Source organism: Lutjanus erythropterus, chromosome 19 (genome assembly GCF_056507025.1).
Source record: "Lutjanus erythropterus isolate fLutEry1 chromosome 19, fLutEry1.hap2, whole genome shotgun sequence".
Lineage (NCBI taxonomy): Eukaryota > Metazoa > Chordata > Actinopteri > Lutjaniformes > Lutjanidae > Lutjanus > Lutjanus erythropterus.
This window is the reverse complement of record NC_139335.1, coordinates 21,201,801-21,228,071: the sequence shown is the minus strand read 5'-3', so window position 1 is coordinate 21,228,071 and position 26,271 is coordinate 21,201,801. Positions and strand designations below refer to the sequence as shown.

Sequence of the window (26,271 nt, the reverse complement as noted above, 5' to 3'; positions counted from 1 at the left end):
TATTTTTCTGGCTCAAGGGTACTGTAGTACTCACTTTAGGACTAGATGCAGGTTGGCAGAGAGGCGTGGGTCTGTGAACTGCGTGGTTCGGTTGTTGTGGTCGACAAAGTAAACCCTCCCGGTAGCAGTGTTCCGTATCTCCCATCCAGGAGGTAGAGGACCCAGTTCCTCACAGTTCACATTACTCAGATCTCTGAAATGCAACAGAAGAGCACACAATGAAGCCCTAGCATGCACTAATTTAAGAAAAATAGAGGCAATGCAGGATGGAATGGAGGAAAAGAGAAACAAAGCACACACACATCAAATTCTAGGTATAAAACATACCAAAGCACTGACTAACTGGACTCAAGCGGACAGCAAGATTCCGAGATGTCTGAGAAATCACTTTTATTCTATTTTTCTTCTTCCTCCCATCTAAATTATTTACTGCTGCCCTGCAACCCCTTTCAGCTGGACTCCATGGAGACAAAAAGGTTCAGAAATTACAGCAGGCTCGCTACGCTGGCGCTGACTTGTCTGTTTTGCAGGATTAAAGCCAAGAGGGACCAGAGCCTCACGAGCGATGAGAGCTTGGCAGCTGAACCATCTGCTAATGTTGGAGCTGTCTGAGGAGCACCCGGCGAGGTGTGGCGTGACCAATGGCCTCCTATCAAGAGTGATAAAAATATCATCTATCACTCACATGCTGATAGAATGCAAGTGAGCAGAGGCCAGGTATTATAACATCAGTCATATTTTATTGATGGCGTCTGGAGAGCGCTGGAGCCTGTCTTTGCACATGCACATGCAGATCTGTGTGCATGTGCATTTCTTTTGGAATATAGTAATCAATATGACACACGTGCCTGACCAAGTATTGCCCAAGAGCCTCTGGTAAAGATGAGTGAGACCTGTGTGCTGCTGGACATATGTCCCACAGTGAGACTGCTCGTGCCAGAGGACCGAATTGCTCTAAGAGCTCCGTGACATGGGTCTTCTCACAGCATGTCAGGCTTATAATTAGCTGCAGGTTTACGGCAAACTACAAGGAGACCAGGGATAAAAGACTGCCATGACACAAGCTTAGGTAATGTCAGTTATGTCAGTGATGGTTGGTTCAGGAGGGGTGTAAAGTATGACAAAGAAGGATAACAGTTTTAGCATCTGTGGACAGCCCAGTTTTGCTTTTTTTTTTGCATTACATTACTCTTGTGTTTTAAATGTGTTAGGATAGAAAAAAAGAGCCATTGTGTTGTCTCCCTAGTCAGGCCGTTAGTACCTCACATAAACATGCATCTCAGGAGATCTGGCGCACAGCTGTAAGTACATGTGTGAATGGTGCATTAAGGACACTTTGAGATCGATCACTCAGACCACATCCAGTTGTGGTCGAAGGTGAACCTGACCACAACTTCCAGCGGTGTGTACACAGTGTATCCTTGGCAACAGTGCAGGGCCACCTACTTAATTGACATCCTGTAAGTAATTCATTAGGTTTATTGTTACACAAGTTACATGTTTGGGCTTTCTTGTCCCTGACAGGATAAGTAATGGATGTTTGTGAACACACCAGTAACGGCAATATCCCCAGATTCCCTTAAAAATCACACAATTTTGAGAGTTGTTCAGTGAGGAAAAACTAAATAAACTTTACAATCAGCTATAACCAGGGCAGGAATTTCATGGAGACGGCCTTGAGACCACGCCTGCACTGTCCCAGCTGATTTAGCTTTTTTGATTCTCCTATGCCTCCTTTCTGTCAATATGGTTTTAAAATGTTTTTTAGCAGTGTCTTTTGTTGAGATTCTGAATTCTTATTGGGCTACACTCCGCACATGACCATATGAGACAAGAAATTCAACTTATAATGTTAAGCATTTCTCTATTAGTCCGGGACTAAGCATGCATTAACTTCTGACTCAAGAGTTTGTATAAATATTAATTTGTACATAATAATAAATTAGTTCATGAAATTATTATTATTTAGACCAATTTAAAAAATCCCAGACTTCCTTTTGTCTAAAAAAAAATCAAAGGGCCTCATGCAAGAACCACTTGTACAAACAGATTTGTTCGTAAGTGGTTTGTACGAGAGATTTAGGAGAATTTATCGAATTCACTTATTTTCTCATATTTGTTTTTTTCTTTCAGGCAGGAACACAGTTTACAAGCGGTGCAGACCTGTCAGTGGAGTCATGTGCAGTGAGTCTGGTAATGATATGATTTTTACAAAAAAAAAAAAGAGGGAAATTTAAGATAAGAATACAAAAATATTCTTGTATGGGGTCCATTGTGCACATTTGTCCCAATATGTTGGCTACGACTTTTAGGTTGCCAGTTAAAAACAACACCACATCTCCTCTTTGCAAATGGAAATTATGTAGTTCAGTGTTGTATTTGCATATTGAACGTGGAACTGAGATCTGATCACAAGTGGTCACTCGAAATGCATTCAAATGCCATATGTGAACTGATATACTTGGATCTATCCACATGTGATCAGATGACCCAGGACGTGTGTTAATACGATGTATAATTAGGCTAATAGATCCTGTGGTGGACGTACCTTGGTACTCTGGGGTCATGCCACGTGCTGACACCTGTCTGAGTGTGGAGAAAGTACACTTGGCCTTGCTGCGTGGTCCTTTGCTCTGTAGTAAGACATAAAAAAAGGATTATTCAATGCAAGATTCGGAGATCCCTGGTCAGACAATGATGTGAATCAAACTAAAAGGGGAAGAACTTGAAGTGTTTACGTCAACCTTGGCATCAAGTGTATGTCAAAATGTATGGAAAATAAAATTGAGTTTAATGCATGTGCCACATGTAGACAGATTGTGCCTATAATCTGTCTGCATAAGAGAGAGATCACACAGATGGAGATAAAAGGACTGCCTGAGTCAGTGGAGATCCCAGAAGGCAGCCAAGGAGAGGCGGAGGAGGGGGAGGTGAGAGACAGGGTGAAGAACATTGGAGAGGAAAGGAGAGGAGAGATGGGGTTGTCTGACTTTCGAGTTGGTGAGCTCATTCATCATCACAGCCTGACAGAGATATTTCCACGGAGCGGCCTGCCAGCGAGCTCTTCTCTGGCATCCCTTTGGAACTACCGCCCGTCTTTAACATGCATGTACACGTCACCTTCCAAACCCGCGCCGCCTGACGAGTGCGCGATATACATTTGACGCACGGGGTGACATCTCTGGGGTAGTGCATGCTCACATGAGGTGCTGACAGGTTTTATAGGGAATAGTCCAAGAATTATTAAAGTAAGGACAGAAATAAAGAGACAGGCGTAGTGAGGCCAGGAGCCTCCTGATCTGACCTGAGAGCAAAGTGGTGATATGTTTCTGTAGCTCTGGCTCCTGAATACTACAGAAGATTTCACTGTGAGGATAAACAAAACTCCCTTGGGTTGTGTAGGGGATCACAGCTTGTGTGAGTGTGTGTGTTTGCTTTTACATGAATGCGTCTGATTGTGTGCAGAAAGGAGAACAGAGGGGGGAGTGAATGGCTGCCGCCAGCCTTTAACAGCTAGATCAATTCAATTAGATTGTCTAAAATGGAGCCAGTATTTCAGGCTCCTTGTGTGGAGCTGCAGCGTCATCAGAGCAGCGCTGGACTGAATGAGGCTACAGATTAGCCGGGTTACTGAGCCCAGTGTTGAGCAGGGAGGAGGGCAGAGGCGAAGCAATTAACACAACAGCATTACAATCATGACACGATTCATGGTGGAAGTAGAGACGGCTTTCACAGAGATTTTTTTAATAAAGACAGAATACTCCAGTCTTATCAGGATATCAAATATTTATGTCTCAAGACAGGATAGCTGGACATACAATACTGATAGTACAGTGTCGTGGTTTTCTAACTTTTTTTTTTAGACAAACCCCAAAGGCCTGTGAGATGACCTACCACTTCATCGACAGTAGTCATGTTCCAATTTTCCATTTTGAATTGACTCCCTTCAGGAAGTTACCATGTTGTGATCGCAACAATTAAAGCAAAGTCAACCAATCCCTGTAAAGTCTGCACACACTTGCAATTTTGATCAGTCACTGCAACTTTTCTGCATTTCACCAATCATCGTGGCTTTCCACTCTGAGCAGTCCGACACATAAGCGACATACATGGATGTCTCAATGTTTTATTATTTTATTTTTTATTTTTTTATTTTGTCACATTATCAGTACTTTGTGGATTGTTTATTCTTCCTGGAACAGCTCATAATGTCGCTTTACATAATTTGCATATCCATGACTGGCAAGGCATACAGCAAAACTAAGGTAAATGAAATATTAAACAGTGAGGATAAGCAGGGAAAACCACCAGCCACGTTTATTTTTAGCTTACTATCTCATAGTCTCACATTGCCAGACCTCTCTCTATGGCGCTCTGTGTTGGAGAGAGGTCTGGCTCCACACCTGATCATTCTGCTACAGGGGGAAAAAAAAAACACTGTGGCTTGTCTGCGCTTCTCTAAACCAATCACGGTCGTCTTGGGTGGTGCTCAGCTAAAGATGCAGCGACAGTACCCCTGCAAAATAGTGTTGGAGTGAACTTGTTTTAGTGGAACATTTGCACACTGGGAGCCCTGGCATTAAATTGTCTAAGCTTGTTTATGTCCGTATCATTAGTAACCCAGGTGCTAATTTGCCATTCTCAGCATGTAGGATTCTTTTCTTGGACATTGTTGTTGTTTCCTGGGGACTTTGAAAATGCAGACAGTGGATGCTGCCTGAAACAAGCGTCCAATGGCAGGCTTATACCCACACAGTACATCTGGTGAGTCTCGTTCAACCACCACTCAATAACCCTTATCCAACTGTGTAAGCTGTTTATCTTGAGCATCTATTTCAACCATTTAGCCACTAATTTCAACTCCATTTGAACCATTTATCCATTACTTTAAGTTATCTATTTTGTCATCAGTAAATATACCATTTCCATGGTCGGTTCCAGTAAGTGGAACTGATGGATGGAAATGGTCTAAGCTCGTATTTTGCAATTTACGAGTACATAAACTGCAGCATCCTTGGAAAACTGTAATTATTACACAGAGGGATGAGCATCACGACCAATGATAAATGTTCATTAATATATACATTATATATGTCCACCCTGTGGTTCTGACTGCCTACTAACCATATCCCTCAGGGAGGTCTGGGGGCGTGTGCAGGTGGGTTCTGCTCATGTAGTTGCGGTGCCTTTGGGAGCGAACCCGTCTCTCCTGGGCCCGCTGGTCACCCCCACTGGGTGGCAATGCTGTGGTGGGTGTGGCCCCGTTCGTGCTGATCGGTGTGTTCTCATCCACAATGCAGCTAAGAGGCCGGCCGGGGCTGGAGTACTCTGATGCAGGCCTGAGACGGACAGGGGGAAATACGAGAATGAGAAGTGAAGGGAAAGAACAAATGTTAAAGTAAGGGTAAGTCAGAGAACAAAAGAAAAACAAAGCATAATAAAGTATAAACAGGATTAGGGCTGCCCACTGAAAGTCGAAGATTCAAATCATCAGTGGACTGAGATTCTTCCAGTTGAGCAGTCATTTTTTTCCCCCTTTGTCAGTCACGGACAAAACAAATAGCTTACAAAAATGCACGGGGAGAACATTTTAATGAGGAATTACAAACAAATGGACTCGTAAATATATTTTTAAGTTAGCTGGCGCCCATATTAAAAAAAAAAAATAATCAGGAGCTGGTGGTTAGCTGATGAAAGAAGGTGAAACAAGTGGTTGGTAAACAAGTGTCAGCTCTTGTTCTTTAGCTGCGTCACTGTATGCAGAGCAATGCAACAGCATGACAGGCTGTAATACAAACCCGGTCTATCAATCACCACAAACCAAAAAACCATGATGGAAGCAGAGAAGAGCGATAGAGGTCAGTCACTTCACCAGTTAGCACTGGCAGTGCATGCAGGGTAAGTGACACTTGCTTCTGCTTGTTTTTGCCACAGACAGGCTCAGATTATTATTTTAAGTGTCTGATAACATTATGGAAAAGGTTGAGTAGTAAGATTTTTGTTTAATCAAAAACAGCTGTTTTATAGGCTCTCGCCACACTAATCAAGACTCCCTTTGAAGACAGGAATAGAAAGGGAGGAAAGTTGTTTCTACAAACAGCAACAAATCAAAAGGCAGCATTTAGGAAGTCTTCAGGTGCTAACTAGGAAATCTATACAAGGCAGCACACAGACAGACAGACAGAACTGAGACTGCCTGAGGTCAAGCATAGCAAGAACTGAGTGATTAAGACGTTAAATAGAAAGTACAAAAACGGAGACAGTGCCGGGAGGAGATGCTTCTCCTTCCTCTCCTGTCAGCACCGTGACTTCCCTGGCTCCTCCACATCATTAAACACCACTGTCTGGAACGCTCTGTCTGACACTTTTTTTTAAGGAGCCCACTCCAGTCTTGAACAGACCCCCCCCCAGTTTGGGAGCACTGAGGTCAGAGATGAGGTCTTGCTGCTGTTTGAGTTAAGAGGTCTGGGCTTGAGTTTCTGTGGGCTGCACAGTGTACTCACCTGGTAGGCCTCTCCCACTGTGTGGTGCGTGTGATGTGGTTCAAGTACTGGATTCGCCCAGACGCCGTCCTCCTCTCCTCCCAGCTGGCAGCAGAAACATACACAGACACAGCAGTGAGCGGACATGGTTAAGCAGCCACAGAACCATCTAGTAGTGTTTTGTCTCGCTGTTCTGTCTCACCACATGCAAATATCATATTCCGTATATAGTTACCCCGACACTTGAAGGCAGCACTTATTGTTTTCAGATTTGCAACAGCATCTCAAAAAGCTCCCTCTGAGATGATAAGAGATTTCCCCCAAAACTCACTCACCCATCTGGAAGATCATTGTCAAACAGGCGACTGCAGTCCACCACAGGGCCTCCTGTGCCTATCCGGTCCCTTGACTGCAGGCTCACTGCAGCAACACATGGCAGACAGATGCACACACCAGAATTACTAGACAGCAGATTACAGTGCAGGCAAAGTTATCTTATCGAAGCACAAAATGGAGCTATATATCTTTATGAGTAGCAGGGATAGGGTGCAGTTTTATCAGCGGTATCCTGGAGGGTCTGGTTAAGGGGAGTTTATTTTTTCCTTCTGCAGGGAGGGTCTGGTATTATGAAATCCAATCCTACATTTTACACGAAGACTGATATATGTTACAGATTTTTGAGCTACAAGAGTGGGCAACATTCACCAGAGTTATGTATAAATCTACAAATGCATACACATAAATACAGAAATACATAGCCTCTTCAGAACTTAGCAGATACTTAAAAAACGCTCTGACTCTGGACACAGAGAATGCCGTGACAGGACCACAGTGTTTTTGCTCTTTCATATGGCTTAAAATTGCAGCCTCCCCCATTTTTGGATGGAGTTTGCATTTAGTTTTCTTTTCCCATTGTCCTTAGTCAACCAGGCTTCATATTTGGGATTGTAAAGCCAGCCCTTAGAAAACTTGCATTTAGCCACTGTGGACATTGAGTCCACACTCCTACATAGAAAGGTGGACGACGTTCCACTGTAAAATTTCTCTGCCCAAAGAGAAAGTAATCTAACCACTACTCACATTTTTTTCCTTTAACATACTGAACAATATACCTTATTTATTCTCTTTAATAGAACTAAAAATGAGTTGAGAAAAGTTTCATATTTAAATATTCATAGAATCTGTGTAACCTTGTTTACTCACTATGTCCATGCAAACAATGATTAATGCATATAGGTATGGTTTCCTGATGCACGTCACTACATGACTCATAAATGTGAAGCTTAATATTTGGTTATTTGTGATGCGATGTATATGTGCAGTACAAAGATACTGCTGCATTTTCTTTGGTTGCAGATGTCCGAATTTGGTACAGTTATAAGGCTCTTGGGGCGGAGGTGAGTGTGTGTTCAGGCGCTCACCATACTTCTGGCACTCTAACACAGTGGTTAACATTTTGGCTGTGCTGGCTGCCTTCCCCGAACACTATGAAAAACTCTGTTTGGTGATCAGTTTATTTATAGAAATAATGAATATAATATTTTAAATATTAATATGGAGACAATATCTGGAGACACAAATATTTTTTCATACTCTTCTTTTTTCATTCTTATCCTTGAAATGACTAAAATCAAATTCCATACTTTTCCATACTACTTAAAACTGGCAAGTAATAAAAGAAAATGAGGACAAGTTACTTTCCAATTTAAGTGCCCATTTTTCCCAATCTTTTTTGTGCACCCAAATGCATCCTTGTTTGCATATCAATCCATTTTCAGTTTCAATTTGAGTAGGTTTTACTGGCATTACTGACTCTTACATGTGCTGCCAAAGCACAGTTGCAATATTAAAGACAATCAATGAATTAAATCAACAAAAATGATTAAAAAAGCACAAGTTAATAAAAAAGACTCTGTAATGAAATAGATAAAATATAAAATCTAGAATTAATATGAGCAACATGTAATCAAGCTATTATTCAATCAAATGAAATTAAAATTAAAATATGATATGATGAATAAAGAAATGTTAGTCTTAGTTATAAGCATTAATCTAATAAAAACAGAAAAAAATAATAACAGTAATAATTACTAATAATAATCATTCAATATAGCACAATGTGTATTTATAGTTTTTATGTATCTGTCTCCCACTGATTTCTTTTGTTGTGGCAGGAAGTGACATTTCTGGCAGCCAATTCTGCACTTTCTTTCTTATTCACCAGAATGACTGTGGATCTTTTCTCTCTTTCTTTTCAATCTCACAATTCAGATCACTTTTTTTCCCCCCAAGTTTTGGAAAGAATTTTGCTCTGATATCAATAGAGGTTTGACAGAGTATTAAAAAGTGTAATTATGTTTCTACAGCTCATTCATAACAGTGAACGCATCTCTCTGGGCAGCCAGGTGTGCTCGAGTCTGTCCTTCACTATTGCCAGGCTGTGGTCACTCACAGCAATGTTATTAATAGGTGTCAATGCACAGACTAATATAAATCAATACTCACCCACTATCTGGCCTCTGACTGTGTCACTGTCATTGGGACTCAGCTTGTTCAAGTCTAGTCTCTGGTCTGTAGAGAGAGGACAGACAGAAGAAGAGGTGAGAGAGCAGAAGTGATGGCAGGAAAAAAGAGAAAGAGGACAGCATGAAACAAACAGGAAATGAGAAGAAAGATGAAAGCCGGAGAAGAAGAGAGAGAGAGAGCGAGGAGAGGATTCATCAGTGTCATACAGATGCATGTAAACCAGCATGTGTTGGGATGCTTTTTTTCCTTTCTAGTCCCATTGCTCTGTATCATTTACATCACTCAGAGTCAATTCCTCTCTCCCTCATTATCCGTCTCTCATTCTTCTGTCTGTAGACCACAGCTTGGCTGTGCCCTGGAACAGATGGTCTGGTCTGTGGAACAGCCATGGGCTGTAAAAATCTCACTGAGCATCGGTACAGAGCAGGCTTCAGTTCAAATGCAGAGGTCAAACATTTGACAAATTTCAGTACAAAGCCTGCACTATTCCACTCAGTCTTAGCATGGACATGAACTTCTGCCAAAGTCTGGAAACTCTTTGTCTGAACTTCTTAAAGTCTGCGGAATTTGAGAGTGAGGGAGAAAGAGAGATCAGGCGGAAAAAAAAGAACAGACCAAAAAAAATGTCCAAGTTGCCTGCAGACATGAGAAATGCCACTATCTGCTCTCTGTTGTCTGGGTGTCATGCAGATCAGCGCAGGATGTCTGTCTAGACTAAACAGGGACTAAAACAGGCAATGGTCAAACCGTTACAAGGCTCGCCTGAGGTCAGCAGCCACAGAGAAAACAGAAAACACACAAACAGACAGTAAACCGTATGCTGAGGAGTGCACTCTCAATTGCATACATTTTAAATATGTATGCAGCCATATACACAAAGACAAGAAGCACAGACACTCTGCAATTAGACATAAATGTTACATTCAACCAAAGACACTCTACAATTATACACAAATATTTTAGTCAACCAAATGGCCCCTGAAAGGCCTGCGGAGGGGACAAAACTGCAACTGCTGGTAAATTCCACACAAAAAAACAAAAGAATGACAAATACTCACAGGGGAGTGAACGACCACAACAGAGGGAACACAACAAATCTACGCTTACACTTAAATAGCTGTACAATTATGCATGTCTGCGTGAAATGACCGGTTGTCTAGATCGGCAGACGGAGATAGTGGGAGGTTAGTCACAATGGCATTTTGTGTGTGTGTGTGTAGATATGCTGCCAGTCTATGGAGGAGACTGAAGGGGTGAGGAGGAGGCCAGGAGAGAAAGGAAATGCAGAGGCAAACCACTCACAGCTGTGGCACAAGGCTCAGGTTTCCTGTGTCGCTCCAGGAAAACAACAGTGTCAGGGGCTTCTAGGAAAAGCGGTGGGATTCTTTCCCGCTTCTGCCTGCAAGGCCTCAGGCCCACTGAGCAGGTACCAGCACACTCACTACGCAGGGAAATCACTCCAGACTGCTACAACTGTCTGGCACTGCTTTTACTAGGAGCCACTTACTAAAGCCTCCATCTCATTTAGCTTCTAACATGAGACTTATTTTCAGTAATTGCAGGGTGATGCTGATTGGCTCTTCCTGTTCTGGGGGGGGACAGGCAAAGTGTTGACCATTTGACCATTCTGACACACAGGTCTGGCCTCTATCACGCCTAGTGAGGGAGACAGGACACAATTACCCAGCCCTGACAGCAGCATTGTGTTATTAAATAATAAAATATGTGCAATTATTTGTAAACATCATTTTAAGTTGGTTCCGTTTCAGTTCAATAAATGAGAGAGGGAGTGCCGTTAGCTAGACCAAAGCAGTGAATCAGAGAAATAAAACATTATTTTCAGATTTTTTTTTTCACAGTGGTAACACTGTAAAGCACAAATAAACAAGGTCACACCTCCGTGCAACGCCGGATTTTGTTGAATGCAGCCAAAGAAAACCGTCAACCGCTACTTTGGCTCTGATGCAGCTGCTTCTCTCTCCATCTATAGTCACTGCGCTCTGTCGTCTCGCTCAATGTCCCACCCGCAGCACGATTTGATTGGTCACATGTCACAAGCAATAGTTAAACAACACTGAATGCTGCTGCGCTGAGCTACCAGCTCCTCAACTGCGCTGTGGGAGACAGACAGCATGCCCACTTTCTCAGTGACACCACTGAAAATGCCAAGGTCACAGCCAACAGGATTTTGCTCAAGGTGAAAGCGAGATCTTACATCAGTTGTCATTTTACTATTAGGGCTGGCAACCAGATGATTGATGTCCCATGAATAATGGCAATTAATAATTTAAAAGTTATTATCCAACTCAGGAGAGAGGAATGAACTGGGTAAACTTTTACAGGCACACAATCCCACACAGGATGACCTGATCCCAACAAATCAATCTTTTGACAATCAGTATGTTTGTGTGGGACAATGTGGGATATGTTATCAATGCTGAGATGCCAAAAAAAAGCATATAATGTTTATCTAACTTAACAAAATAAACACAGCTTAGCTTGTATCATTTCTATGTTTTGCCCTCCGGCTGATTGAGTGACACACAACAGACTAAGGAGCTTACAAGTTAGGCATTTAATACACAAGTGTGCGCAGTTTGATTGACATCAAACACAACCCTGTGACGACAGCCTTCCCTGCTTTCTTCATAGTTGTCAGATAAACACTCAGTCCAGCATAAAGCACAACACCTGATCACCATCTTCTAACATGGCTTAGAGATTTCAAAACCTAACAAGAAATAACATTAACAGCTTTATACATTTAAGCAATACTGACACTTACAGCCTGTGTCTTTAAGGCGGTTAATAGCGTTGGACAGAAGGCGGACACAGCCCAGGAAACCAGCCCCTTGCTTCTTGTGAATCTTCTTGTGATTCCACACGCTGATGGTGATAGAATCTGATTTCCCGATGTATCTGAGGGGAAGAAGAGAAGGACGAGACTCAATTAATATTCAACAATGATGGGCTCTCTCTCATAGACAAGATGAGAATCATTGTGTGACTGCATGAAGCATGATTGCTGTGTAATAATTGCGTAATTGTACAGCGGTTTAGCTGTTAGACCACATAAGAGAAGTACTGCTAATGTCAACAGCTAATGTGTTGACAAGAGTCTTGCTCAGGATGTCCCCAGCAATGCAAGGGAGACACACATCCACTACCAAGGCTACTGCTGCTCAGGCTCCTCGTCAAGGACACGTTACTAGACACAGTCAGGACACGGAGACAGAAGAGGAAGAGGAAGGTGGGATGGCTGTGAGGGATTTTCCAGCCTGTGGATGTGGACGTGTAAATCTGACCCTGAGCGTCTGAGTGTGAGACAGAACACCACAAGCAGACTGTAACTCTGTGAATCATTTATAATATTAACAGCAGGACCTCGCCACATATCGGGGGGGAGTGGGTGGGATGAGACAGATGACTGAGGGGGCAGTGATTACCAGAAACAAAACTGCTGCAACTTCTATGAAAATACTCCAAAATGTGACAGTGTTTCTGAGAATCCGGCAGACTTGGCAAAAAGTCTACTTTGTTCTACAAAATGGATTCTTAAATGAGGCTGCCATCAAAAACTTTCCGCTCTCTGGTCCCTTTTGGTTTATATGAAAAATGTAAATGACCAGCTTGATTGAACAAGTTTAATTTAAAATGTAATTGGGTTTAAACAGTCACCAATCACGCTGTCAAATGTTGTGGGTTACAAGATCAGTTGTATTATTCAAGGGTTGTTTGCCTCCAAGTAAACAATTTGAAGCAGAGACAAGTTAATAAACTGAACTGTAAACATGTTGTAAACATATGAAACACACTACATGCATGTCTGCTGTAAAATCACATTATTTGCAACATGCTGCTCCAATCTTAATTGATGCTGTGGGTAGCAGTTTTGTGAGGCTGTACTATGGCAGAGCAGTGCTTTGAGCTGAATGTTAACATGCTCACAATGACATTACTAGCTTGCTGATATTAAAGCTGTGGTAAAGCTCGCAGTTTATTTTTGGTATTTGTTCTCTGATTGCAGACGTGTGTGCACATCCCATCAGATTGTGAATGCCTGATTATATAGTGGAAAATTCTGCAGAAAACGCTGCAAACTTGTGTTACATTTCAAATACCTCCTTTAGGCCTGCAGCGATAATGCCATCACTGCAATGCTGCTTTCATGTGATGCCTACCACGGGGTTGAACTCATTACTGTCATCACCACAAATTTTGAAGGTTCAATCTCATGTTTAGATCAGCGCAGGGATCTGTAATACATCTATGGATCAGCACTGTCTCACACAAATCTAACAACACAACCTCTGGTCGACAGACTCAACTTTAGACATTTTGGGATTACCAGTGGGCGGCTAACAACATCCTACAACAAGAATAACTGTTTTCAACATTAAAAAAGGATAAATAACTACAGACATTTTGTGTCGGATTTATGATTATGGATTTATTTTACCACCACATCTCTGAAAAAGAAGCTCCTGTTCCTGGACAAAGCTTCTTCAAGGGATATGATCGCACCAGAGATAACACTGTAAAGGTACAACACTACTGCTCATCAACTTACAGTGTAGGACTTATTGTTGCTTGTTAGTGTCAAAATACAATGTTGTGCTCGTCTAGCATTCCTGCAGTGTTCCTGCAGCCTGCTTGAGCTTCCCCGACTCTGGGGAGAAGGGGCGGAGGGAAACAACTCGCTTCAACCATAGACTGTATATCAAATAGGATTTCAGCCTATTTAATATACAATCCATGGCTCCAACTCACTATCTAGACTGTAGTATTCATTTTTGGACGCGCACTTGTTACATACTGCTCCTTTAAAGGAACATTTATTTGTCTGCTATGCCACTTGCAAATTTCACCAGCATTTGGCTGGTGCTAATTTTGTGCCCTGCAGGTAATTATAATGTACATAAACAGCAAAAAATGTGGAAGTGGATGAAACAGACAGATCAGTTCATGACTGCTTGTTTGTGTCTCTGTGCACTGAAGCTACTCTCTTCTCTCCCTCTCCTTGTTTGTCAGAAAGGCCAAGGGTGTGATGAAATCTCACCGTGTGAACCTGTTGTGGCACATCTGCTCGGGTGGGCTCCCTCCTTCAGTCGAAAACTAATCATCTGTGCGATTCGCAGAACTACATCCCACTGTAATTATCATGCTGCTTACCAAAAGGGATATGAAACAATGGGGCTGTGAGTAAGACGTCTGGACATTTTGAGTCGATGCCAAATGCCTGTCTGGGGTGCGATGTGAGAGAGCTGCTATGTCAGACAGACGTGACGGGAGGGAAGTATTACAACCAAACCCCAGTCATCTGGATCACCCTCCATGTAATAAAATTCATTAGTCTGGCTACGATTTTTTATACCATCGGCAATAACACACACACACACACAGACAGACACACAGACACACACACTGCACAAGAGACAATGGGAAAACTGCAATAAAAGGAAAAAACAGCACATTTAAAGAGTCAGATGTGCTTTCTAAATACACGCTTTTATTCGGCAGACTGTATTCATAGAAGAGGCATCTTTGGCATTGTTTTAGTATCTTTTTTGTGAGTTACTGCCAAGAACATATGGTCAAATTAAAGAAACCACAACACTAAAGTTGCAATCTGCGATACAAACAGAAATCAAAAGTGAAAGTTCACTTTACTAACATTCACCACTTGAGACTGGAACCTGCTGATGCTCTCTTATTGACTGACAGATTTTCTTTAATATGTGGACTTTTATTAGTGAACAGCTGACTCTGCTCTCTGAAAATGTAACACTGTAGAACAGTGATTCACAACCACAGGTACTTATACCCAAATGTGTATATCTGCACTAGCCAGCAGGTACACGGACAGATGCTGGAGTAGTTCATGTGATCTGATTAAAACAGAGAAGAATATGGTTTAAAAAATCCATACACTGAGTCAGCTGAAACACCTGAACATTCAGCAATTGAGACCATGTGAATAAACAATATCACACCAGAGGGAGTCATGTTGTACTGACTATCAGCAATATGGTTAAATTAACATCTATATACTACAGTCTATTTAAGAGATGAAGTTACAAAGCAACTGCTAGCTGGTTCTGGAAAAATAAATGCAGACAGGGTGATCACCAGTGAGTTGACATTAGGTCAGTAAGCTCTGACAACTCTTTTTTTTTCTTTGTAAATTTATTTTCATCATTCCGCTGTCATTTCGTGTGCTATTTCAATCTCTCTTATCAGCTGTTTTGAAAGAATGCAGGCGACAGGAAACAACAGACTAAAGAATATTTGAAGAGTAAGCTAGAGTGATTTACTGTATTTGGGTAGTCTAATTAACACTTTATGAGCCATTTCTTCATAAAAGGGCCATGCAAACCTCACATAAAAGTATAAATAAATCTATTCACAAAATAAATAGAAAACCATGGCTGAACAATTAATTACAATTTAATCGAAACCGCAATATGGTCTACTGCAAATTTCAAATCGCAGGAGCAGCAATACTTGTTAACAGCAAAAAGTGTGTCAAAACACCATTTTAGATTACATATTGTCATGCCACACAGATGTTATGTTTTTAAATGAAAATGAGCATAATTATATAAAAATGATAATTCCCTCTTATATTGCAAATCATATTGCAATTGCAGTATCAGTCATAATAATCCCAATTAGATATTTTTTCAATATGTTCCAGAGTTACAGATGACTGGCCTATTGCTACGTCTGTAGAGCGGATCTCTGTGGCACCGATAACACGCTGCTCTCTTGTCTGGCATTTTCATTAAATTAAAATGTATGCATAGTTGTACAGCAGTCACTCCACGAACAGTCCGCAATGTTAATGTTAATGTGATGTTAATTTAAAGGTCCCACTGCTGTTATACTCCATATCAGCACTCATTGAAAGCTTCTTGTCCAATTAAATAAGTGCCTAATAGTTGACTAAACCTTCAGTCGTTGACAAGAGTCTTCATTTATTCATTACTTGCTCACCTCCAACTCCATTTGGGAGCTGAGCCTTACTGTTAGGCCTGAGGGAATGTTGCAGCACGGAGATCTTCTCTTATAACACTGTAATCAACGGTATACTGCTGCTAACTGTTGCCATTAACCAGTTAGATTTTGTTTTTTTCCTTTTGTTCAGCCCTAATTACACTACATAGAACACTAAGGATCTAATGAACTTGTTAATGGTGATTTAAATCGGTACTTCCATAGAAATTCAGCTTGGATGGAGGGGGGGAAAATGGTTGAGTGGGCGTAAATAATATGAGTCTAAACTGGGCACTTAACATTGCAGATGTATTATTTAATGATGCCATACAGCATCTGAATAACTCCTAATTAACTAAATGTGACTAAGTACACACTGGAGGGAAACTCAAAAATGGTTGAAAACACTTCATGACACTCACTGTGAATATGAAGGTCCTCTGAAAAAAATAATCATTGTATTACTGATAATCAGTGTCCTCAGGAGTGCCTCCCACCCTGTAGATTTAGTGACTGTCTGTCTCAGAGACGTGGTTCAGGCAGAGTGAGTGTGAGGGGCAGGCAGCCAGATAGACTGTGTCTGCTATCGTTGGCATGCTTGCCACATTCTCAAACAATGCTGAGGGGGTCACAGATCACAGGCCAGTCTTCTGGCTAAGGCTGACCAATGAAACCATAGGCCTTGACACAAACACAAACACACGGACACTTACAAGGGATTTCTACACCTCACATGAGCAACAAATGGAAAAAAAGAGTCACTGCCAACAGCTTTAATGCACTAGGCTGTATTCGGAACACCAGGTGTTGCAGGCCCTATTTTAATAAGTGTGAGACGGCCTGACGGCTTTCTAGGCTGCTCGCAGTCAGTTAAAACCTGTCTCCTCCAACACACTACCTGAGAGGCTGTGTTTCTTCTGCAAACCACAAGGATAAACACTCACAGACAGTACAGGGGGCACACCGAAGTTGAACTTATCACAGGCACAGAAACACAAGTAATTTTCACAGAAAGTCCAGTCAGCTCCGTCTGCAGGCTCTCTGGACAAATTAGCTCTCCATTGATCCATCTTTTAAAGGTGCGCGCGTGACTTTTTCCCCCCTCTTGTCAAATGTGACACAAGCAGCTAATTTAACAGCCATGTAGAGAGAGGGGTCCTGTATCCCCAGCAACCAAACAAACGGAGACATGTGCTTCCTCTCGCTGTTGGCTACGCATGACGGTTGGATAAACACCGGAGCGAATACTGGAAACTTTCACTCTCACATTTTCACTCACGCGCTCCGGCTCCATTTTTTTTTTCCAGGTTGCTTTCACGGGACAAACCATCTTTGGGAAAAGCAATCAGGCTACAACAAGACATGCACGTGTTTCAGTCAATGGAAGAAAATACTATTGGAGACGCCCCTCCTTTTCTGTTTCTTTAAATACTGCTCCAAGGGACATTTTTAGACTCTTGCATTATGTCATTACAGAGCATCTAGATAAGTGGGAGAGCAGATGCAAGAGCTGTTTACATCTGTTACTGTTTAGATCCCGTTAATGGCACAGGCTGATACTTATTGAGGCTGAAGAAAGAAAGGCATAAAAATTGCGAGGCATTGTAACAGCCCGAGCAGGGCCTCAAACTGCTGTTTATAATCAGATTAAGTCTTTAGGAAGGTGGGAGGCATTCAAATAAACAAAGAAGGAATCAGATTTTTTTTTCTCTTTGAAAACAGATGTCAGTGGCGACTGTGTGAGAGGTGTCAGCATCTCTGGGACTCACAGGTCATAGTGTTGATTCCACTTGGGGTCAAGTGTGTTCCTCACAGTGTCTGTAGAGTGGCATTGCCCTGAACCGTCCACAACAACCTTGGCAAAGGGATCAGGTAGGCCTGAGGGGAGAGAAGAAAAAACACAACCACACCACACTCAGCCACATTCACCGAGAATAAATAACAGATAATAAAACAAGGTAACAAGACACAAATGACAACATTACACAGCAGTGTTAGCTTGTTACTCAGCAGATGGTGTTAAATACAACTGCCACAGATGCTGCGGTGTTTACAACACTGTTCTGCTATGGGACCAGTCTAGACCAGTCACAGATTACTCATTGTTTACCTCCACAAATTTTCACAAATGACTTGTGGATAACTAAAGATGTACTGAGTTTGTTGCTAAAGTCCACAGGGACACCCACATCCTCTGCTGACATTACTTTGTTCTGGAGGCTGTAGCAGACTCAGTTTTAAAGCTAAATTTAATTGGTATAATGTTAAAATACATAACAACCGTGGTAACAACCATGTAATTCCAGTGTGTGGGGAAGGGGTGTAAAAAAACACTCCAAAGTTAGGGCTGCAAGTCAATTAGGGGCAGGTTGTGAAACAAGAAGCAGCTTCTCAGCATTTCCACCTGCCAGAGTGCTCGTCTTATCCACATAAATGCTCTAAATGTGCTAAATCTAAATTAATCCAAGCATCGTTTTCTGCATTACATGTCCTAAATATATATCCTAAATCTCAGCATGACATTTTCTGTGGTGTTCATTAAGGCCTTGGTGTCTTAATGTGGCATTTTGGAGGGATTTTTTTTTCTTTTTTTAAATTCTTCAGTGGTCAAAAATGGTTAAAAATTTGCATCGAATCTGTGTAATAAATGGTATCAATTACAAAACTGCTGCAACAACTCATGAGACATGACAGAGAATGGGAATGGCCATCATATACTTGGGATCATAATGTTCTCAGCCCTCATACACAAAATTTTTAACATTCGAATAGCCTCCAAACCAAAACATGTTTATTACAGATTTATGACCGGATACTCAGTGCTGAGCTGCATCTCAAATTAATCTTCAAGGTCCCAGCTTTTAGATGATACATACCACTCAAATATTGCTGAATTTATTAGCTGATTAATTGACTAGCCACAAAAATTAGTCAGTTCTATATGTTCTTAGTTTACTCAAGTTTTTATTTAACGAATTTATCTGAAAACATACAGTTAGATTTGCCCACTTACACATGGAAAAGAAAATGCCTTGTCAGGGAAATACAACTAGCAACTCATTTGCCTGACTGGGCAAGGATAAAAAATACTAAATACATATTATTTCCTACTTTTCTCCATTTATTATCATATTCAGCTGAATATCTTTGGGTTCTGGACTGACAAAAGAAAACATCACCTTGGACTTTTACAAACTGAGATAGACATTTTTCACTAGTTTCTGATAACACGTTTTACAGGGGCAAGTGAAAATCGGCATCAGGCAAGTAAATTTCTGACCTTCTTGCCCGACTAGGTTAGTGGAAAAAAACTTAAGTGTTGAACCCTGTACACAAATGATTTTGTGTGGCAGATCTATAACTGATAAGTGGGTTCTGAGTGTGACATTCTCCTTGCTGCAAATAACTTAGATGTGACTGAAGCAAGCACAATACGTGACACACACTCATACTGACAAGCACATTATGCATTTAGTACACAAATAAGTACCCACACACAGACATTTTTATCTATGGTTTCAGTGCTGCTCTCCACCAACTCCCTAACTGAATGTTTGCTCAGCTCCTGGGCGTTGGAATGGCAGGAATGGGCACCACAGAAACCACCTGAGTGAGCAGAAGACCTTTAACATGCTCACTCACCATGACAGCCTGACCCAAACACACCCAAACACTTGCAACACTTAAGTCACCTACACGTGAGTGATTAAGTCGCAAGTGGAGTGAATGAGCTGGGGGGGTTTTATGCAAAGTGGTTACATAAATTTGGCCAAAATGGAAATATGTGACAAAACATTATCATAAACTCAATATGTCAGGAACCACACTTCAGTGTTAGTCTGTGTTTTAATGTTTCAAGAACACTCTATTACTTCCGAGGACATGGGTAGTAAACCATCAACATCTGGTGAAATGGCCAAATTTCAACATTAGTGTGTCGTTGAAGGCTGGCGGTGGCTGACATCAGGCACTCTATCAAGCCAAAGTGACCCACATTTTACACTGCATGCATCATACAACCACAAAAACAAAACTGAAAGCCAAACAGGGTGTGAAAACAAATATAGGGTTTATCATAAACACCTGCGATTGGCAGATACTTACGGAAGAAGTCTTTCTTCACCAGATTTTTGGCGCAGAGGACTGTAAAAAAAGAAAAAAGAAAAGATGAGTTAAGTGTAAATTGAACATAAACAGTAAAGTCACAAACCATAAAGCAGGGGTTTAAAGTGGCAGGAATGTGCATGGGTAGGCATCAGGAAATGGTTTGTCTAGTTCAAGATTCACATAGGAAAACACTCTGCTGAGAACAAAAAGTTATACACAGACCAGCTTTGGTGCAGAACACCATCTCTTTGTTAACAGCCGGTGAGGGGTCAGACGGGACAAACACAGAGCTTGAATCAGATCTGCACAGTATGTACTTCATTCTTCATTAGTGGTGGTGTAGGGGATATTATGTGTAACAAGAACAAACTCATTTTCCAAACGATTTCAAACTTAAAAAGGAGAAACCTGTAATTAATTTTTGGACGCTATTTTTAATTATTATTCCTTTAAGACAGATTTTTAATAGCACACAATGACTATAATGCTCATCAAGACACCCCAACAACAATAGCAGAAGAGGCTCCTCATTTGCTTTAGGTTTAAAGTTAAAGCTGAATGGCAGTTAACAGTATTGTGTTTCTATAATAAAAAACACTTGAATATAAACAACATGTCACTGTGTATCCTTCATTACAAAATTCAACCTTTAAACTAGAGGAGGGGATGTTTTGTCCCAAACCAGCCCGCCTGCAGCAGAGAGTTTGATCTTGTTGATGTACTCTGAGAGCCATGGAGGCGGTTGCTGTGGTGACGAGACCGATGAGCCGGATGGATGAGGAAGCTCAGTCACCACCTGGGCGTCTGGAGTTACGGTTACAGCCTGTGAGTCAGGCGCATGGAAATACAGTTTTGGTTTGGCTCATTTCTCTGATAAAAGTTTTCTGAGGAACAGACACTAATTGGTCTGGATGTGGCTGATTCAGTGGTTTGAACAGAGATGCGAATATAATTAATATGACTATCCAGTTCTAAGAATATTTAAGGTAGTTTTATATTTTACAGAAGGCTATACTGACGTTCCCTCTTCAAAGGGGAAAGTTTCTTTGTGCTCACCTTAAATCACAGTTAAGGACACATATACATGAGCTTGATTTTGAGACATCAGAACTAGTTAGGAAGCCAATTACAGTCCAACAGTGCATCTTACAAAGTGTGATGTGGACACTTGAAACCTGAATGCATACACAGTGAGACTTTATTGTAAAGTAGGAGATATCTTGTGTCAATAAGTTTAATTTCTTAAATGAAGGCGTAATCTTGAGAATTTTTAACTAGTTAATTACATTTTTCAGTGGAAAAAAGTGTTTTATGACACATTAGTATTACACAACAAACAGTACAATACATGCCAAAACAGGCATGTATTGGATCTAATCTAATAGTTCAAATTCTTTAAATTTTGTTAAAAAACAAAAACAAAAAATGGCACCATGGCTTTGGCTGGTATCATTATCACTGCTAGATGAACGCATCAGTAGTTCAACTCACATTCTACAAGAATACAGGTCAAGCTGAGAGAAGGGGAAAGAATATCACTTGAAAAATTCTCCACTGATCCAGAAAGTCAATAATCGGAAATTTAAAACCCAAATTCAAGTTTGTAAGACTGAGATGTACGTCCCATACAGCTGAAGCAATTGTTGAAATGAAACAGATGGAAATAAGTGCCATGTTTACATTGTAAGCTAAGCCACTTCTTTTGACGACGGCTGAGCGTGAACAGCTGTAATTGGTTTTTTACTATTGTCTACATCTTATAGACCAAACAACTAATTACTTAATGAAAAAAATAATCAACAGATTAATTGACAATGAAAATAATCATTAGTTACAGTCCTAATTGTAGCACGGAAATCGTGATGAGGTGCCAAGAGAGTACCTAGTTGAGTCATTCCATAATAAACAAATTAGCATATTTTTTTTCTTGTCTTGATTTGTATCTTATACTATTTAAGAAAAGCCATCAATTAATCATAAAGCCATTAATTAGTCATAAATTGCATCCACAACATTGCCCATGACATACAGTCCTAGTTTTGTTCATATAATAGCAGACAGTCTCAAAGTGACAGCTGCAGTGTAGCACTCATCATGATCCATATGAGCACATTTCACACCTTTCATGGGTGACATTTGGCTGACATCACATCCAACTCCAGGGCTGGTCGTAGAGCCAAATTGATGTGTCAACTGATCAACTGACAGAAAAATAACTAGCAATGATTTTGGCAATTGATTAATCATCAAAGTAATTTTTCAAGCAAATATGCCAAAAAAAAATTCTGATTTCAGCTTGTGACATTTTCCTCCTTTTCTTTGTCCTGTGTGAGGGTGGACTGAATCTTATTTTGGTGAAAACAAGAGGTAGGTTAGAGGTAATTTTCTCCACTTTTTGCCATTAAAAAGACCAAAAAACTCAGTAATGAATCAAGAAAACAGTGAACCAGATTAATCAATGAAAATGGTCATTAGTTGCAGCCTGTGCTGGTTGCAAGTGCTTTTTTCTGGCTTGGTTTGCCTGCTCCCCTCATGTGCAGGTGAGCGTGCTCAGCCTTTGCTAACGCAAACAGACATACCTATAGTGGCAGCCTGCAGCTTAAGCCATCCAATCTGCAGCCACAGCCAATTCATCTGCCCTCTCCATCTCATGCCACACATACTCAGACACACACACACACACACACGTGTCAAATATCACCCTGAATCACTTTAGGTCTTAGCTGAAACAGTTTTGCCCAACAGGAAACTGAGGGAGTAGGACGTAACTTCTGAGCGCCGTGTCGGCAAAATTACACACAAATCACCACCTTCACACACAACATCTGCATATGCATGGTGTTTGCAAATGCACAAGGGACAGACACACAAGGTTGTGGGTTTAATGACAAGAACCCTATTAAAAAAAGGCTGAGAAAGGAGCGAAAAACAGACAAGTAAAGTGGATGCATACCCTCCTGGGGGGGTGGGGGGTGGGGGGGTGCAGAACATGCTCGACAGATGAGGAAGAATTTCTTTCCGCAAACATCTCTGGGAATGTGTTACGTTCCAGTGAAACCCACCTCATTTCTGAAACATCTGGTATGCATCGCTTTTGGTCGCGCTCTTCGTGAACACACAGACGAGCATGCACGCGTGCGTATACACACACACACACACACACACACACAAGCCCCAGAGACAACTCACTCTCCACTCCAGCTCCAGTGATCTAATTAATTATTAACAGGCATAGAGGAATAGGTGTTTGTGTGTGTATGTGCACACTTAGGGGCTTTAAAAGAGTTGAAAAAGGTGGAGTAAAGCTACAGGTGACCATTTGTTTTGTGTTTGCACAATGCGTCTGCCCACATGCCACAGACAACATGTGCATTATGTGAAAAAGAGCCTGACAGTGATTTGATGGTGTTTCCAGAGGGAGAAAAAACATCAAGCACTGTGTTACCCAGTCTAGAAGTCACAATGCAATAAATCCACATGAGGTAAAGAGAAAGAATAGTGAACCACTGGGAAATATGACTCTAAAGCAAGGTAAGGCAGTGGCAACAAACCCTGCATTCAAAATCCAGACAGGAACAAAGAAATGACAATAAAGACCAACTGCAGCGTAAGGCAAGACATGACATGGCCCACACAACGGGCAGCTCAGCTTAAAACCAAACTAAAGCTGAACAAAACCTGCAGAGCAGACCCTCCTGCGAGTACGCAAGCAGCCCTTAGCCAGCCACACAGCAGGAAGGCAACACTACAATTACACCTATATAAGCTCCTTATGGCAACATACAAAGGGCGGAATTACAGTTGAAAACAGGAGAGAAAACTGCTCTCATTACTCACTGTAACACACCATTGTTATAAAACGTTATTAGAGATGCACTGATTTCAATTTTTTTGGCCAATTCTGATTTCCGATTTTTTTTAAGGGTCTGACCTGCCGAATCCGATTTTTAGTCTAAGAACTACAACTGACAGCATTCACAAACATTTTTGCAACTTTTCTTGTAAAAATTAAATTGGATATTCATAATAAAACACTGGCTATTAAATATTCATCAACTATTTTACATTTTCTTCAAAGTCCTCCAGGTTACAGCCAGGCTTTATAATTTTATATTAAGATTATGAATAGGGGGAACACGATCTTGCCAGATCATGGAATCTTGCAGGATTTCATGGGACGCAATTTCACATGATCTCACGTGGAAGCAGATGTAAAAAAAAGAAAACGGAGACAGAGGCAGTGCAACAGTTTGCTGCAGTAAAACTCTGCTGTGAGAAAAACAGACGCAGAAGTTAAATGAGTCTGGAATGAGAAGATGTTTAAGGAGAGACAGGCTGCTTATTCTTCAGCCAGAACAGGAGACAAGATTTTAACTGTCCCTCTGTGAACAGCAGTCTGCTGCTGGCTAACATTAGCCTGAAGAGCAACAAAGTTTACGGCTGTTCTGCGACATTGTCAGCTGCTCTGTCTTCTCTTTATCCTGTCCTCTGAATCTATCGCTGACACCAACTTCATGCAAGCAAGTGTGTGAGTGTGTTTAGCTGTAATCTGCACTGTGGTGGGTGTGATATTACGGTCAGTTTGTCTGCTGCGTGCATGACGTGACCATCGTGCAGAATAAGTGTATGACAATGACAGGCACAGAATTGGATATGTGACACTGGCTGGCTGGTCACCGGTCAGGACCGGTTACGCTGAAAAGTGGCTGGTTCCGGTCTCTGGCCGGTCGATCGGTGCATCCCTAAATGTTATCATCCTCTTAAAGCATCTACAAGGAACTTTCATATTGTGCTGATTTTGGAGGCCCTTGTGGACAAAAGCAGTAGTGTTTCCACCGTTATCACAACAAAATTTAACGCCAAAAAATGAAATTATCTATATAAAAATCTCTAATTTTAACTGGCTAATGTACGACTCACTGTAACTTTGCCTAGAAAAATGTAAACACGGACTCGTTTCATCTCATTCGAAGGGGAATCCGACACAGTGGCAGGCATTTAGAAAATGATAATCTACATAAGTTAACAAGTTCATACGCAAGAAGATTGGCTGCTTCTATATAAAGAGGCATCAGTATTAAATTGAGATGGAACAAAACATATTTGGAAGCTCTCTGGGTTTAAGCTATTTTAACTGTCTCTAGCCTGACTCGTAGCCGCTAATGAGCTAACGTTAGCTTTTCACGGTGAACCAGTGAACCAACTCTGCAGTGAAGAGCACATGAAGAAGCCGTAGTAACATTACATCATATTTCTTGTCTGTGGCAGCAAACACAGCACACATGCTCACTCAGAGACATTTTTTTTTAACTTATGACTGTATTTTTGTGATACAACCACTGTCTCCTTAGCAAAACACATCAAAGTACAACATACGCAATCAATAAGCAATTGCTGAATTATTAATGTGGTAACGGACCGAGGCCTTGTGACATATTAGCTAGTTCTGACATGAAAGTACACCTTACTGTTTTATGAAAACAGACCATTATCGTTGGTCTCTTTCTCTTCACTCTGTAGCAAAATAGTCTTCTAGTATCGCCAAGCCATATAACATTTCATATCTCTAAAAGGCTGTCTAATCAGCTCCTTGTATGTGGGCCTCACATACAGAAAGGGGAAGGGGGAACACTATCAGCGAAGTCCCTCCTTCTGTGACTGATGCTGCGATTGCCAAGGACTCAAAGCACTCTCAGATCTGTGACATGAAGGGTGGGGGCTGGGTTTCTGGGACCCTTGGAGCTGCCATGTCACCCTCTGTGGAAAGACTGGCCTCATTTATGTTTGATGGAGCATCTCTTGGGTTTCTGCTTCCTTCTCCCCGGCAATTCGCTCTGCCCTTTGTGTGCATAAATCTGAATTTCTAACACACCTCCAGCATGCAAAAGTCTCTTTAATGATGTTGTTTTTTTAATTTGAACTGTGATGCTCTGAATTTACAAAGCTGCTTTTGAGAAGAAATCAAATAAATAAAAAGAAAGAGGAGCAGCAATGGGGAATGTGAATGTAGGGCAAGAAGGCAGGAGAGTGGTGAGCGTAAGAAGGGAAACAATGAAAGAAGAAGCACCAAAATGTGGCACCAAAATACTTAAAGCTCAGGAATAGCCTGCAGATTTCAAGGTAGAACCTCAGTAATATTGAACCCCTTGCAGAGAGAGAT

The 26,271-nt window shown here is 41.3% G+C and overlaps 1 protein-coding gene across 1 annotated transcript in view; it reads right to left on the bottom strand.

The window, feature by feature from the left end:
- Positions 1-26,271, bottom strand: part of smurf2 (SMAD specific E3 ubiquitin protein ligase 2) — a 68,094-nt gene that overhangs the window by 19,457 nt on the left and 22,366 nt on the right. Inside the window, exons 2-10 of the mRNA XM_084743354.1 lie at positions 20,109-20,147; positions 17,774-17,882; positions 11,794-11,927; positions 8,988-9,053; positions 6,818-6,902; positions 6,504-6,587; positions 5,125-5,339; positions 2,549-2,633; positions 35-193 (exon numbers count right to left, since the gene is read on the bottom strand). Of these exons, the coding sequence (XP_084599480.1) occupies positions 35-193; positions 2,549-2,633; positions 5,125-5,339; positions 6,504-6,587; positions 6,818-6,902; positions 8,988-9,053; positions 11,794-11,927; positions 17,774-17,882; positions 20,109-20,147 (976 nt within the window). The remainder of the gene's footprint in view (positions 1-34; positions 194-2,548; positions 2,634-5,124; positions 5,340-6,503; positions 6,588-6,817; positions 6,903-8,987; positions 9,054-11,793; positions 11,928-17,773; positions 17,883-20,108; positions 20,148-26,271) is intronic.